Consider the following 13,206-nt stretch of genomic DNA (forward strand, 5'->3'; position numbering starts at 1 on the left):
TGCTGAAAAGTTGGTGTTCTTAGGAAGGGATCAGAGGATTGGTAGCAAGGCCAAGTTGGAGGTAAGGAATTCATGGAAGGTGATCATGGTGTGATCAGATGGGGGTGGGAGAGGATCACAGTTAGATGGTGGTATGAATTGGGAGAGGCAGGATTTATTGTTGGAATTAGTTTACCTTTGGTTGAAGGTATTGGTGGGAAAGATGTGTTTCCATTGCAGGGATTGAGAGAAGAAGAATAGGTCTTGGATAAGCCCAGCAAGGTTAAATTTGAGTGCAAGGCTAAATTTGAGGTCTTTGGATGGAACTGAAACTTCTGTGAGGCTGAGGATTTTGGTGGAAAAGTTAACAACAGTGTTCTGGAATTGCTTGGGCTCTGCATGTGGAGTGTCAGTAGGGAGTTTGGAGGGATGTGGCAAATTGAAAAGGTCTGCTAGGCAGGCTCTTGGTGTTATGAGAGGTTGATGAGGAGAAACACAGTGGGTAGGATAGGGGCATGGATAGTGGCGCCCCAAGGTGGCAGTTGGGTCAGCAGGTTGGATAACATATGGAGGTGGTGTCTGGAATGCTCTTCCAGGTAATGGAAAGCAAGTGATTAAATTTCAGAGATGTGATATATGTAGTGGGGATTGCACAGCAGCAGTTTCTTGCAGAAGGAGCATAGATGTTTCTGAGTTGCCTGTGAATGGAGACATGTTTTTGCCGTACCGAGTTTGTGAGAGCCAGGGACTTGCGTGTGGTTTTGCAGTTGTGGGGGGGAGAGGTTCCTTGATTTAGGCAGCATTTAAGGAACAGGATGTGGTACTGGGTTTTAGGCAAGGAAAGGGATGCTTTTTGGGACTGGTGCAGAAAGATGGAGCTGGGGACCATCGTGACAGTGATGGCATTGGGGAAAGGGGAAATGACATGAGAAATGTGCAGATGAAGACATTTAGTGGTTGTGAGGAGTGTTGGATAACAGAAAAGACCTCTAAAAATATGTGCATGCAGGCAAAAGAATGTGGAAATATGATTCAAACATGATGATAATGAAGAAAGGGAAAATGTGTTAACAGAGGTTAAGTCCATAAGGGTGTTGGGATCAAGGATGTATTGCAGGGCATGTTCCTATTTCCAGAGCTCATAGAAACTAGTGAGCATGGGAGGATCCAAATAGCACATGCAGTGTAGCAGACACTCATTTCACCTGTCATGCTATAGAACATGTTAAGCAAATGCGTACTGGGTGTCCCCTAGGCAGGTGGTTCTGATGTCACTGTGCACTCAACCATTTTAGTGATAGTCATTCCTGTGTAAAATGATGTACAGTGGACACAAGGCAATTGATAAGCAACATGCATGGTTTCAGAAGTTGCCCTGCCTCCGCTATTGTAGGATTTATTAGCATACTGCTTCTGAGATTCATGGAGGTGTGCCATCTGCAGATCAAATTTGTCTGATGGACTCATGATGAGAGCCACAGTACCGGCCAACGTGGATGTTGTTTGTAGGTGGTTTCCCCACATCCAACTGGGTGAATACTGGACTGGTGCCCATGTCCCACTTCAGTGCCATGATTCAAAAATATTTTGAAAACATGTAAAATCCAGGATGGAATGTAACAATACCCAGCTTCTGGGTCTTGACAGATGCCTCTTGTATGTGCCCATGAAAAGATTGGCATGGGATGGACCATTGTGATTCCAATAACAGTCTGGCTGATTTGTTTGCAGGAAATGGTTGGCGTCTTTTATGGGAGACTTCATATAGTGGTATTGGACAGCTAGGGCTGCGTTTGGCTTCCTATTCTTTCTGACTGCCCCCCCCCCCCCCTCCCCCCACTTTCGTCTGTCTTCAACCATCCCCCCAACGCGTGAATACCTCTCATCCTGTGGTCTGAATGATCTGCTCTTACTTTTTAAACTTTTCCAACCTATTTCTCTCTCCCCACTGAGGAAAAAACTGCCTCTCCAAAAGCTAGGGTTGTTTCATGTATTTTTATATATGCCTGTCAGCTGTACTGCTGTTTTGCCTCCTGAAGGTAGGAAATGGCCAGAACTTCTGCTTCATAATTTTATAGTTGTCTTCAGTGAATTCTCATTTTGGCGAAATTATCTCTTCTACATCTACATGACTACTCTGCAATTCACATTTAAGTGCTTGGCAGATGGTTCATCAAACCACAATCATACTATCTCTCTACCATTCCAATCCCGAACAGCGCACGGAAAAAACGAACACCTAAACCTTTCTGTTCGGCCTCTGATTTCTCTTATTTTATTTTGATGATCATTCCTACCTGTGTAGGTTGGGCTCAACAAAATATTTTCGCATTCGGAAGAGAAAGTTGGTGACTGAAATTTCGTAAATAGATCTCGCCGCGACGAAAAACATCTTCGCTTTAATGACTTCCATCCCAACTCGCGTATCATATCTGCCACACTCTCTCCCCTATTACATGATAATACAAAACGAGCTGCCCTTTTTTGCACCCTTTCGATGTCCTCCATCAATCCCACCTGGTAAGGATCCCACACCATGCAGCAATATTCTAACAGAGGACAAATGAGTGTAGTGTAAGCTGTCTCTTTAGTGGACTTGTTGCATCTTCTAAGTGTCCTGCCAATGAAATGCAACCTTTGGCTCGCCTTCCCCACAATATTATCTATGTGGTCTTTCCAACTGAAGTTGTTCGTAATTTTAAAACCCAGGTACTTAGTTGAATTGACAGCCTTGAGAACTGTACTATTTATCAAGTAATCGAATTCCAACGGATTTCTTTTGGAACTCATGTGGATCACCTCACACTTTTCATTATTTAGCGTCAACTGCCACCTGCCACACCATAGAGCAATCTTTTCTAAATCACTTTGCAACTGATACTGGTCTTTGGATGACCTTACTAGCTGGTAAATTACAGCATCATCTGCGAACAACCTAAGAGAACTGCTCAGATTGTCACCCAGATCATTTATATAGATCAGGAACAGCAGAGGTCCCAGGACGCTTCCATGGGGAACACCTGATATCACTTCAGTTTTACTCGATGATTTGCCATCTATTACTACAAACTGCGACCTTCCTGACAGGAAATCACGAATCCAGACGCACAACTGAGATGATACCCCATAGGCCCGCAGCTTGATTAGAAGTCGCTTGTGAGGAACGGTCTCAAAAGCTTTCCGGAAATCTAGAAATACGGAATCAACTTGAGATCCCCTGTCGATAGCGGCCATTACTTCGTGCGAATAAAGAGCTAGCTGTGTTGCACAAGAACGATGTTTTCTGAAACCATGCTGATTACATATCAATAGATCGTTCCCTTCGAGGTGATTCATAATGTTTGAATACAGTATATGTTCCGAAACCGTACTGCAAACCAACATCAATGGTATAGGTCCGTAGTTCGATGGATTACTCCTAATACCCTTCTTAAACACTGGTGCAACCTGCGCAATTTTCCAATCTGTAGGTACAGATCTATCGGTGAGCGAGCGGTTGTATATGATTGCTAAGTAGGGAGCTATTGTATCAGTGTAATCTGAAAGGAACCTAATCGGTATACAATCTGGACCTGAAGACTTGCCCGTATCAAGCAATTTGAGTTGCTTCGCAACCCCTTAGGTATCTACTTCTAAGAAACTCATGCTAGCAGCTGTTCGTGTTTCAAATTCTGGAATATTCCATTCGTCTTCCCCGGTGGAGGAATTTCGGAAAACTGTGTTCAATAACTCTGCTTTAACGGCACAGTCGTCGGTAACAGTACCATCGTCACTGCACAGCGAAGGTATTGACTGTGTCTTGCCGCTTGTGTACTTTACATACGACCAGAATTTCTTCGGATTTTCTACCAAATTTCGAGACAGTGTTTCGTTGTGGAACCTATTAAAGGCATCTCCCATTGAAGTCCATGCCAAATTTCGTGCGTCTGTAAATTTTAGCCAATCTTCGGGATTTCACTTTCTTCTGAATTTCGCATGCTTTTTCTGTTTCCTCTGCAACAGCATTCGGACTTGTTTTGTGTACCACAGGAGATCAGTTCCAACTCTTACCAATTTATGAGGTATGAATCTCTCAATTGCTGTTGCTACTATATCTGAATTTGAGCCACATCTCGTCTACATTTGCATAGTCAGTTTGGAAGGAATGGAGATTGTCTCTTAGGAAGGCTTCTAGTGACCCTTCATCCACTTTTTTAAATAAAATTATTTTGCGTTTGTTTCTGGTGGATTTGGAAGAAACGGTATTGAGCCTAGCTACAATGACCTTGTGATCACTGATCCCTGTATCAGTCATGATGCTCTCTATCAGCTCTGGATTGTTTGTGGCTAAGAGGTCAAGTGTGTTTTCGCAACCATTTACAATTCGCGCAGGTTCGTGGAGTAACTGCTCAAAATAATTTTCAGAGAAAGCATTTAGGACAATCTCGGAAGATGTTTTCTGCATACCACCGGTTTTGAGCAAGTGTTTTTGCCAACATATCAAGGGAAGGTTGAAGTCCCCACCAACTATAACCATATGAGTGGGGTATTTATTTGTTACGAGACTCAAATTTTCTCTGAACTGTTCAGCAACTATATCATCAGAGTCTGGGGGTCGGTCTCATACCAATAAGACAAAATAAGAGATGTTATTATCATATGAAACTTGCCTGATACACTAAAATGGATGAAAACTAGTGGAAAGAAATGGACTGTGGCTATATACAGAAAAAAAGTAGTTTAAATCTTTGACTGTAGAGTCTAGTTGATACTGCGTTCTGTAGCTCTTTAAATGGCAGAAACCTGCAAACTAGGGATATTGATTGCATATATACTACTAATGGCAATTATTTTAGTTTCTTGAAGCAGTTGGACAGCTGGTGTTTTTCTTCATGATACTTGGCAATAATTTTACATTAAAGTTCCAGCTGATTTTAGGAGGTCCTAGAGCATAATTTTAGATTTAATTACTTTCAGATTTTGCATTTAAAACAATACACAGTGAATTGCCTTATCATAATGAACTTGTTATCAACAATAAATTAGCAAAAATACTCTGAAAGGCCATTTGTGGCAGCGGCCAAAATGTTGGAAAACTTTATACAGTGACAATGCAGTCACATACACAGAAGAATTTTATTGACCAGTAAATGTGTTGCTCAACTAGTTTTAGATAACAGAAAGAAAATACTTTACATAAATAATTTATAGAAAGATGAACAGAAAGAGATTTGTGAAGAATAGAAATTTATTTCCCTCTTATACATATTTCTACAGCACTCTGAATCCTGTGCACCCTGAAAACAGTTAATGGTAAGACTGGACAGAAGTAGATGAAGGCATAAATAAACATGTGGAATTAAAGTGTCTTGTAATAGGTGGAGAGAGTTCATTTTTGTTCAGAGAATATGCTCTAATCAAGAATTGAAACATTACGACAAATTTCTCCATTTTCTTCTTGTAAAAACAAGAAATGAAATAACTAATCCTAAAGTATCAATAACCTGGAGCATTATTAAACAAGAAATAAATAATAAAGTGACATTAATAAGTTTCAGTACCAAGACAATAGTAGTGCAGAAATGAAAACATATTAAAGTCACTGTTCACTAACCTCGGTGACTACTTATAACAGCAACATGGGAACAGTGATAAGAACTAATTTCAAACTGCCAAATATGGATACATTAGAGTCTCACACCAAGCAAAAATTCATGATGTTGTGGGAAAAAAATAATCCTTCCAGCTCCAACATGATTTCAGCAGGGAATCTTATGCTGATTTGACAGGACACTGTCTCCCACTTTTGCTGTCTTTGTAATCCACAAGTGGCTCAAGGCATATTTCTGGACAGATAAAAATATGCAGAATCAGCAGTTCTCAATAGAAATGGGGTTAAGCAAATAATCAGTAATTGCAAATATATGTTATTTCTTTCAGTGTTTATTTCATTAAATAGAGAACTAGCTGTCAACAGAAAACTGATGGTCTTTATTAAGAATAATTTGTCTGTTTTCTCTCTGTTTGGCTTCAGTGAAGGATTCTTTGTAAGGAAAGTGTAATATGACCTCAGAAATGAAGAGTCAGAGCTGTATAAGGAGTGTTGTAACTTGACCAAGGCCTATAATTGTGTAGGCTGTAAAATTATACAAGGGACACTAAAGCAGTTTTTTTCCATTAATTATCATCCCCTATAAACGAATGGACATTTATTTTCATGACAGAAATTCAAGGTCATAATTACAGACTATATCACAGGAACAAAATCATATTCAAAATTATGGAAACATCAAATTTTGTATATCACATTAACTGGTTCTTGGACACAACCAAGTTAACCTAAGATTAAAGGCTAAACTAAAGGATATCAGACAGAGCCAAGAGGATAACCAAGTAAGTCTACAAATGGTTGACAGAAAACATTTTATATGTTAATGTTGTTAAAATGGATGTCCATTTTGAAATAAATAATGATGTCAGGTAAGCATGGCACTGAACAGAGGTTTTCGAAGGTGCAGTAAACTTTTCTGGTACAAGGCTTTTGTGTGAATGACATTAAAAAAGTCAACAATTATGGAAAGGATAGATTCCAACCTGGACTTTCCATTATATGAAAATAATATGTATTTGTTGTTTCATAGTTGTAAACTTCAGTATTTAGTGTAGAGAAGTCTTGACATGACTTAGGGAAGATTAGAGATTCATATATGTATAAACCAGGAAGAATGATGTTTTTAATTTCCCAAAATTTTTCCTTCTTTAATTTATAGTATAGTGACCCCAAGAAAAATATCGAATTCTGAAGTAATATGTTCAGTATTTACTTTCATCTGTTACTGTGTTTTCCCCCAAGAGTTATATCCTACTTAATATGCTTTTTTATTTTTCTTCCATTATTTGTATGATTTGTTTAAAGGAAATCAGCCATTAGTGGTGTTACATCTGGAGCATTGGCACAATTTGTCGCTAGCCCTACAGACCTTGTAAAGGTACAGATCCAAATGGAAGGGAAGAGAAGACTACTCGGTAAACCACCAAGGTGAGTTACCATGTTCTGCATTAACTGATAGTTCATGTGCTTTATAAGCACATACAAGCAAAGTTGGTAGGCAAGCTTAGTGTTACTCTTGTGTCACAAGCCATAGAACTTGACTTGGCATAACCAAAAGTAACTGTAATACTCAGTGGAACACCTGTTTGATATAGTAATTGCATGTGATAGCACTAGTTTTTGTTACATATTCAGACCACTACTAGAATGGGCAATAGTGATGAACAGATGAAGTTCTTCTTTTACTTAATACCAAGCATAGTATTGCTTGTAAATGTTCCTTTCTTATAGAAGTAAATGGTCTTATTTGCTTTGCTATGCTGCTCATATTGGTCTTGTTTTGTCATCTTACTCTTTTTTTATAGTTTCACAACAGTAGTCTGTTACTTTATTTCTTAAAGCAATTTCTAAGCTCATTACATTTTTAGCTACCAGACTAGAGAGACATCTGTGAACTGCAGCACTTCTGATAACAATTATATGATGGTCTTATTATTAACTTTTTTTATTGGTTTGGCTGACTAAGGAGCACATGAAGTAACTTAAGTCTTCTGTATTTTCTCCTTTGTTTCTTTCCAGTAATGTTTAATTCTTTCCTGCAGTGTTTCATTCTTTCCCTATTTTTCTCCTTCTTCTTCTGTCCACATTTCACGTCTTTTTCTTTGTTTTCTCCTGGGAGCCCTTGATACCTTTTACTTTTGTTATGAACTTTTCTCTCTGTCCTATTTCTTCCTCCATTATTTCCACATCCCTCAGCTCTGCGTAATCTTCTTTGACTGTCAACGTTGTCAGGTTTCTGTCAAAAAAATTAAATTTCTTTTTGTTATTCTTTTTTTTCTAGCCTTTGTAAATGTCCATGGAATACAACTCTTCTCTCCCTCATTGTGTCTAATCTACATTGCATTTTCTCATGAACTTCATTAGTACTTCTTAATTTCTCATTGTCACATTTTGGTCCCAAAATTTTCCTGATTATTTTTCGTTCCTTTTCTATCTCACCCAATTGTGTGGCTTTATTTAACGGAAGTATTTGTGAAGTATAAAGCCATTTTGATCTAATGACATTGTTGTAGTGCTGTAGTTTTCATGTATGGAAATAAATTTCTTGTTATACTGGCTTTTTGTTAACTGAAAGGCCACCTCGATATTCCTTGTCCTTTCTCAATTAGCTTCTTTGTTGTCAAGCACATTTGGTTGTATTATTTCACCTAGATGTTAAAATTTTGTAGCCTTTTTTAATCTTCCACAATCAGTTATCCTGTATTTTGGTGCCTCCTTTGCATCTGCCGTATACTTCACTTTTTCAAAAAATATGCAGCTTTTGAAACTGTGTCTTATTGGAGATTTATCTGCATTGTTCCATTTTCTATAGATTCAGCTAAGATGGCAGGATTGTCTGAAAAAGCCAAAAAATCAATACTCAGAGTACCCCTTTTCTCCTGGTTATGCTTGTTAAAATTCCATCTTCTTTTTCTGTTCTTTTCCTCTATTCCCTGATAACATTTTCTAGTACACAGTTGAACAGCACTGGGGTCAACTCATCTCCTTGTCTTACATCAATTTGGATCTCAAAAGCCTCAGAAGTTTCCAAACTCTTTTAAGGTGTTGATTAATGTTTCCTTGTCAGTCAAATCACATGTTTTTTTTTGAAGTCTACAAATGTTATATTAAAATGCTTTTGGTTCTCATTCTTTTTTACCTGATTATAAATGTAAGGTTTAAAATTTGTTCTGCAGAATCATCCTATTCTAAACCCTCCTTTGTACTCTCATAATTGCTGATCCAGTTGGCTTTCCAGACCGATTTCGAAAGAACTTTGTAAGTCACTGGAATGAGGCAAATTCCTCTACAGCTTTTGGGGTCCATTTTATCTCTTTTTTGTGTGGATTGAATGAATTAATGCTGTTTTCCAATCTTTCAGTGTAGCTTCTATTTCCCAGACTTTTTGAAAGACTCTGTGTATCTTCTTGGCTGTTCCAGCACATGCAGTTTTCTATCTTTCAGCTGTTACTGAATCTTCCCTATGGGGCCTTATCATTCTTTAAATCTTTAATGATATTCTAGATTTCATCCATTCTGGCAGGTGGTCTCAGTTTGTGTAAGTGCATCCTGTATTTCTTTCTAGAAATTTTGCTCTTGGTTTGTCACAATTTTACATCATCTTAAAATAGCTTGCTAATATTCCACAGTTTTCACAGTGGCTATTGCATAAGCTTTTTTCAAAAGAGAGTGAAATAAATTATTCTGATAATTGGAAATGAAAATGTTTTGTTAAAAATTCTCTTTTGTTGGTTAAAGGACATGGCTAATTTTTTCTCAGGGCGCTATCACCAGAAATATCATACGTATTCCAATGTGAAGACATCCATCTTACTCACAATGGATTAAAAAAAATCTTTCTTTTATGTTACGTGATAAAACAGTTAAATAAACTGCTTAATTATTTCTTTTTCTGTGAGGCTTGATGCTCCAGTATAGCTGCCTATGTGCAATGGCAGTGTATACATTAACAAAAATTATTATTCATAAAACTGTAACTCTGGCCTAAAAAATGAAATGGAAAATATTACAAGATGCCATTCTGTAATTATTAAGATTATTATCTTTAATACTCCTTGCAAGGAATGACTATTAAAAGCATTTTTATCATTTTATCATTAATGGCATCGCTACAACAATTAACTTAGACAAAATGGCCAGGGCAACATTTAATTATTACGTAAATGATGATTATGGGTCAGAGAAGGTACGTTTTGCTACCAACAAAAAACACATTCTACCATACATAATTGCATATATACACTCCTGGAAATGGAAAAAAGAACACATTGACACCGGTGTGTCAGACCCATCATACTTGCTCCGGACACTGCGAGAGGGCTGTACAAGCAATGATCACACGCACGGCACAGCGGACACACCAGGAACCGCGGTGTTGGCCGTCGAATGGCGCTAGCTGCGCAGCATTTGTGCACCGCCGCCGTCAGTGTCAGCCAGTTTGCCGTGGCATACGGAGCTCCATCGCAGTCTTTAACACTGGTAGCATGCCGCGACAGCGTGGACGTGAACCGTATGTGCAGTTGCAAGGGCGTATAGTGGGCATGCGGGAGGCCGGGTGGACGTACCGCCGAATTGCTCAGCACGTGGGGCATGAGGTCTCCACAGTACATCGATGTTGTCGCCAGTGGTCGGCGGAAGGTGCACGTGCCCGTCGACCTGGGACCGGACCGCAGCGACGCACGGATGCACGCCAAGACCGTAGGATCCTATGCAGTGCCGTAGGGGACCGCACCGCCACTTCCCAGCAAATTAGGGACACTGTTGCTCCTGGGGTATCGGCGAGGACCATTCGCAACCGTCTCCATGAAGCTGGGCTACGGTCCCGCACACCGTTAGGCCGTCTTCCGCTCATGCCCCAACATCGTGCAGCCCGCCTCCAGTGGTGTCGCGACAGGCGTGAATGGAGGGACGAATGGAGACGTGTCGTCTTCAGCGATGAGAGTCGCTTCTGCCTTGGTGCCAATGATGGTCGTATGCGTGTTTGGCGCCGTGCAAGTGAGCGCCACAATCAGGACTGCATACGACCGAGGCACACAGGGCCAACACCCGGCATCATGGTGTGGGGAGCAATCTCCTACACTGGCTGTACACCACTGGTGATCATCGAGGGGACACTGAATAGTGCATGGTACATCCAAACCGTCATCGAACCCATCGTCCTACCATTCCTAGACCGGCAAGGGAACTTGCTGTTCCAACAGGACAATGCACGTCCGCATGTATCCCGTGCCACCCAACGTGCTCTAGAAGGTGTAAGTCAACTCCCCTGGCCAGCAAGATCTCCGGATCTGTCCCCCATTGAGCATGTTTGGGACTGGATGAAGCATCGTCTCACGCGGTCTGCACGTCCAGCACGAACGCTGGTCCAACTGAGGCGCCAGGTGGAAATGGCATGGCAAGCCGTTCCACAGGACTACATCCAGCATCTCTACGATCGTCTCCATGGGAGAATAGCAGCCTGCATTGCTGCGAAAGGTGGATATACACTGTACTAGTGCCGACATTGTGCATGCTCTGTTGCCTGTGTCTATGTGCCTGTGGTTCTGTCAGTGTGATCATGTGATGTATCTGACCCCAGGAATGTGTCAATAAAGTTTCCCCTTCCTGGGACAATGAATTCACGGTGTTCTTATTTCAATTTCCAGGAGTGTATTTGACAAAATTGATAATAGTACTACAGATAATTATAGTAATTATTTATCGACTGTGATCTCTATGTGATCATCAGATAGGACATCAGAACCAACAAGACCAGGAACATAAAGAAGGAGACAAGAATGTGAAACAAAGAAATCTTTTTCTTATACAGTTCTATGAGCACGTATAGCGGTTCCATTGTAGTTACATATTGATAAGTTGAATTACATTACTTTTTTCAAGAAGCAATGCTATATTGTTCAGGGTTAATTTAATGGATAGTGAAATTAGATAACATGCAAAGTAAAGACACATCAGCTGCCAGAATTTTATATCAGTAGATTGTCAAAGTATTCATAACAAAGTCCCAAATTTACTGCCCTCCACAAAACTGGTTGCAGTCAGATTATTCTCGGAACTGAGGGCTGATTGAAAACCAGCGTAAAAATCTATGAAATGTTTAGTGAGTCATGGAATGTATATTGGAAAGACAGATGAGATGCCGTAGGAGGGAGAATGTTCATTGCAGTCGATAAAAATATTTTCTCTGTTGAGTTTGAATTTGAGTGTGACTGTCAGGTCTAGGTGAAATCAGACTAACTGTCTAGTGTCTTAACTGACCACCCAATTTGGCCATGACAATTTTACAGTCATTGAAAGAATGTCCGTGCTCAGAAGTGCGGAAATACCCATATGTCAGTTGGAGACGATATTGATTTATTGGGTATAGATGTGGAGTCTATGTATTCAGTGTAGGGAGTACGGACAGGCAGTTTTGTGAGGTAATTTTGAATACATTTTCCAAACCTGTCTTGAAAAGATAGTTAGACTACACACACACAATGGAAATATTTTAAACCTTGTAGCTACAAATAGGCATGACCTTATTGATGGTGTCAATATGGAGACAGGGATTAGTGATCATGATGTCACCATAGCATCAATGGTCACTAAAGTTAATAAATCACTCAACAAGGCTTGGAGAGTATTTTTGCTAGAACGAGTAGATAAGCGGTTGTCAGCATACAACTTAGACTGAGAATGGACATCATTTAGTTCCAGTATGATGGATGTATAGGAGTTATGGGCAAAATGTAAAGAGATTGTAAATTGTGCCCTGGAGAAGTATGTGCTGAATAAGTGCATTAAGTATGGAACAGATCCATCATGGTTTTATGATGAAAATTAGAAATTCCTCTTGGTTAAAAAGAGGGTGTGCAAATGATGACAGCCAAATGTTGGTAAAGATTTGTGTGTCTGTAAAAAGACCGATACGCAAAGCATAAACTACCACCATCGTGTCTTAGCAAAAGATCTGATGGAGAATGCGAAAAAAATTCTGGACCTATGTAGAATCACTAAGCAGGGTGAAGGCTTCTATCTAGTTACTCATCGACTAGTTTGGGATGACAGTAGAGGATAGCAAAAGGAAAGCTCAAGTTTTAAATTTTGCATTAAAGGAATCATTCACACAGAAGGATTGTACAAACATACCGTTGTTGGACCATTGCATAGACATCTATATGGAGGACGTAGTAATACACGTTCCTGGTATAGAGAAACAACTGAAAGAGTTGAAAATAAATAAGTTGCCAGGTCTGAATGGAACTGCAATTCGGCTTTACAAAAAGTACTCTATTGCATTGGCCCATATGTAGCTTGCATTTATTGTAAATTTCTTATCCAATGTAAAGTCCCAAGCACCTTGGAAAGCAGTGCAGGTGACTCATTTATATACAAATGGTAAAAGAACAGATCCGCAAATTACAAAGCAATATCCTTACCATCAGTTGCTGCAGAATTCTGAAACACATTCTCAGTCTGAATTAATAAATGTTGTAGAGATACAAAATCTTTTGTCCACAAATCAGCATGGATTTAGAAAGCACCACTCGTGTGAAACTTGGTTTGCCCTTTCTCACATGATATCCTACAAACTATGGATGAAGGACAACAGGCAGATTCCATATTCCTAGATTTCTGAAAAGCATTTGACATGG

At 39.7% G+C, this 13,206-nt stretch overlaps 1 protein-coding gene across 1 annotated transcript in view; it reads left to right on the plus strand.

Annotated features, from left to right (window-relative positions):
* Nucleotides 1-13,206, plus strand: part of LOC124775948 (mitochondrial uncoupling protein 4) — a 408,284-nt gene that overhangs the window by 255,370 nt on the left and 139,708 nt on the right. Inside the window, exon 5 of the mRNA XM_047250792.1 lies at nucleotides 6,875-6,997. Within this exon, the coding sequence (XP_047106748.1) occupies nucleotides 6,875-6,997 (123 nt within the window). The remainder of the gene's footprint in view (nucleotides 1-6,874; nucleotides 6,998-13,206) is intronic.

The sequence above is a fragment of the Schistocerca piceifrons genome, chromosome 2 (assembly GCF_021461385.2).
Source record: "Schistocerca piceifrons isolate TAMUIC-IGC-003096 chromosome 2, iqSchPice1.1, whole genome shotgun sequence".
In the NCBI taxonomy this organism is placed as follows: domain Eukaryota; kingdom Metazoa; phylum Arthropoda; class Insecta; order Orthoptera; family Acrididae; genus Schistocerca; species Schistocerca piceifrons.